We start from the raw sequence: 2,500 nt of genomic DNA, 5'->3' as shown, positions 1-2,500 counted from the left end.
AGCGAGACAGTGGTTCAGTGAGTACTGCCTCCTTTTACGACCTTTCTTGCTGCAGTTGTTCAGTTAACAACACGGCTGTTAAGTGAAACTGGCTTCCCCTTCCGTCTTTGCTTGTCATAAGGTCGTAAAAGGGGTTCACAGGACCCCGGGACACTGCAACCGTCATTAATATGAGTCAGTTGCCAAGCGTCTAAATTTTGATCACGTGATTCTGGGGATGCTGCAACAATTGTAACTTTGAACGAACTGTCGTAAGTCGAGGACTACCTGTAACAGAGTGGGACGGGAGCTTGGAGGTCTTCTAGTCCAACCCCCTTTCAGACACAAATGCTTGTCCAATCTCTTTTTAAAAACCTCCAGTGTTCAAGCACCCACAACTTCTAGTGGCAAGTTGTTCCACTGGTTAATCTTCTGGAAATCTAATACAAAGTCCTGGCTGCTTGGAGTGTATAGTAGTGCCCAAAATTGTGGAAACCTTTTGGGAAGAAAAGTATATTTTTGAGGTTTGATGGCTAATAACACCACTTTTTTGGGGAGGGGAGTACCATAAAATTATATATCGACGGAAAGATAATTTAATCAAGAATGTAATGCAACATAGTTTGTTCCATTATCTGTACTGTATTCTATGAAAAGTTATAGCTAAATAACCAGAAAAAGGAAACACAACTTGCTTAGGTTGATATCAGATAGCTTTCCTTCATCTGATTGTAGCCAATGAGCATGAGTGTTTAGAGAGCCAATCAGGTGTCATCTTGTTTTGGCCATGAGCCAATTAGATCCCAGTAGGATTCAGTGATTGGTAATAGTAATAGTAATAGTAAAGTTGGAAGGAACCTCGGAGGTCATCTAGTCCAACCCCCTGCTCAGGCAGGAAACCCTATACCATTTCAGACAAATGGCTGTCCAATCTCTTCTTAAAAACTTCCAGGGTTGGAGCATTCACGGCTTCTGGAGGCAGGCGGTTCCACTGGTTAATTGTTCTAACTGTCAGGAAGTTTCTCCTTAGTTCTAGGTGTTACGTATTGAAGCTGAGAAGAGGACATTTGTTAGTGTGTGATGTGATCGCTATCAAGTTGGTTGGGGTTTTTTTGTGCTCTTTCATTTAGCGAGCTTGTAAAACGTAACAAAATTAAAGGAATGGTGCAAAGAGTTGACTGGTCCCCCAGAAAGCGATGTCAAATAGTATTATTAAGCGAACAAGGCTACAGTGATAAAGAAATTAGAAGAAAAATGGGTGGAAACTTAACCAAAGGTGGCATTTCTACTGTACACTTTTCCCAAAAGGTGTCCACAATTTTGGCCACTGCTGTAGGGCCCAGGAGATATCAACACAAAGCTTCCAGCAGTTATTGTGCCCCTAACTTTCTGCCTTTTCCTTTTCAGCTCACCCAGAAAGAAACCCTGGTCACCTTGTTTGATAACCGCACGTGGGCAAAGCAGGGCTTGGCTGAAGAATTTGAGTTCGGTGGCGTTTCGGAAGCCTGGAAACACCCCCGCGCCAATGTCTTTGTCACCTTGGTGGTGTTCATTCTTATGAAGGTGTGTTGTGGCTTTGGACAGCTCTGGATAGGCCTGCCTCTCCCCAGGATGTCTCCTCTAGTGGCATCTGGGAATATGAGTGTCTTTTTCCAAAATCTGTTAGTGTTGTGGAGCCCTTGGTGCTCTCCGAGTTTGATAGTTTTCTTGCAGACGTCTCATTACCCAACTAAGTAACGTCATCAGTGCTAGAAGGGAGAAGGGGTTCTTTGTCTATATATACAGTAGCTTGTCCTGTCAGCGTTGGTGGGAGGGTTGTTTTCTTCTTCGTGGTTCCTTGATGGGGTTGTTGTTTACGATTTGATTTTGTTTCTGAGTTGGTGATTCCTTGATTGAGATATTGTTTACTGATTGATCATTGTTTAGTAGTGATCCTGATGGTAATTTCTGCTTATCTGGGTGTTAGTGTTAAACAGGGGTAATATAAACCAGGGGTCTACAAACTTGGCCCTTTTATGACTTGTGGACTTCATAATTCCCAGAATTCCTCAGCCAGCGTGCCCGGCTGAGGAATTCTGGGAGTTGAAGTCCATAAGTCATAAAAGGGCCAGGTTTGAAGACCACTGGTGTTGAACAAGGGGAGCAATTGTTTCAAACCACTTCCTCCTGTATTGATCCCTAATAAAAGGATGGGATCAATACAGTACAATCATGAGTTCTGGTTTTCTTAATAATAATAATAATAATAATAATAATAATAATAATAATAATAGTAGTAGTAGTAGTAGTAGTAGTAATAATAATAACAACAACAACAACAACATAATAATAATAATAATAATAATAATAATAATAATAATAATAATAATAATAATAATAATAATAATAATAATAATAATAATAATAATAAAGTTGGAAGGGACCTTGGAGGTCATCGAGTCCAACCCCCTGCTCAGGCAGGAAACCCTATACCATTTCAGACAAATGGCTGTCCAGTTTCTTCTTAAAAACTTCCAGTGTT

At 40.8% G+C, this 2,500-nt stretch overlaps 1 protein-coding gene across 1 annotated transcript in view; it reads left to right on the top strand.

Moving 5' to 3' along the window:
* Window positions 1–1,542, top strand: part of LOC107300481 (chloride channel protein 2-like) — a gene marked incomplete at both ends in the record, with an annotated part of 26,173 nt that extends 24,631 nt beyond the window's left edge. The window contains one exon of the mRNA XM_015829808.1: window positions 1,387–1,542. Coding sequence (XP_015685294.1) covers window positions 1,387–1,542 — 156 coding nt within the window. The remainder of the gene's footprint in view (window positions 1–1,386) is intronic.
* Between the last annotated feature and the right edge of the window lie 958 nt (window positions 1,543–2,500).

Source organism: Protobothrops mucrosquamatus, unplaced genomic scaffold, assembly GCF_001527695.2.
Source record: "Protobothrops mucrosquamatus isolate PMUCROS unplaced genomic scaffold, P.Mucros_1.0 scaffold7223, whole genome shotgun sequence".
NCBI classification, from domain to species: domain Eukaryota; kingdom Metazoa; phylum Chordata; class Lepidosauria; order Squamata; family Viperidae; genus Protobothrops; species Protobothrops mucrosquamatus.
Note: the sequence above shows the minus strand (reverse complement) of the source record. Positions and strands in the feature narration are given on the sequence as shown.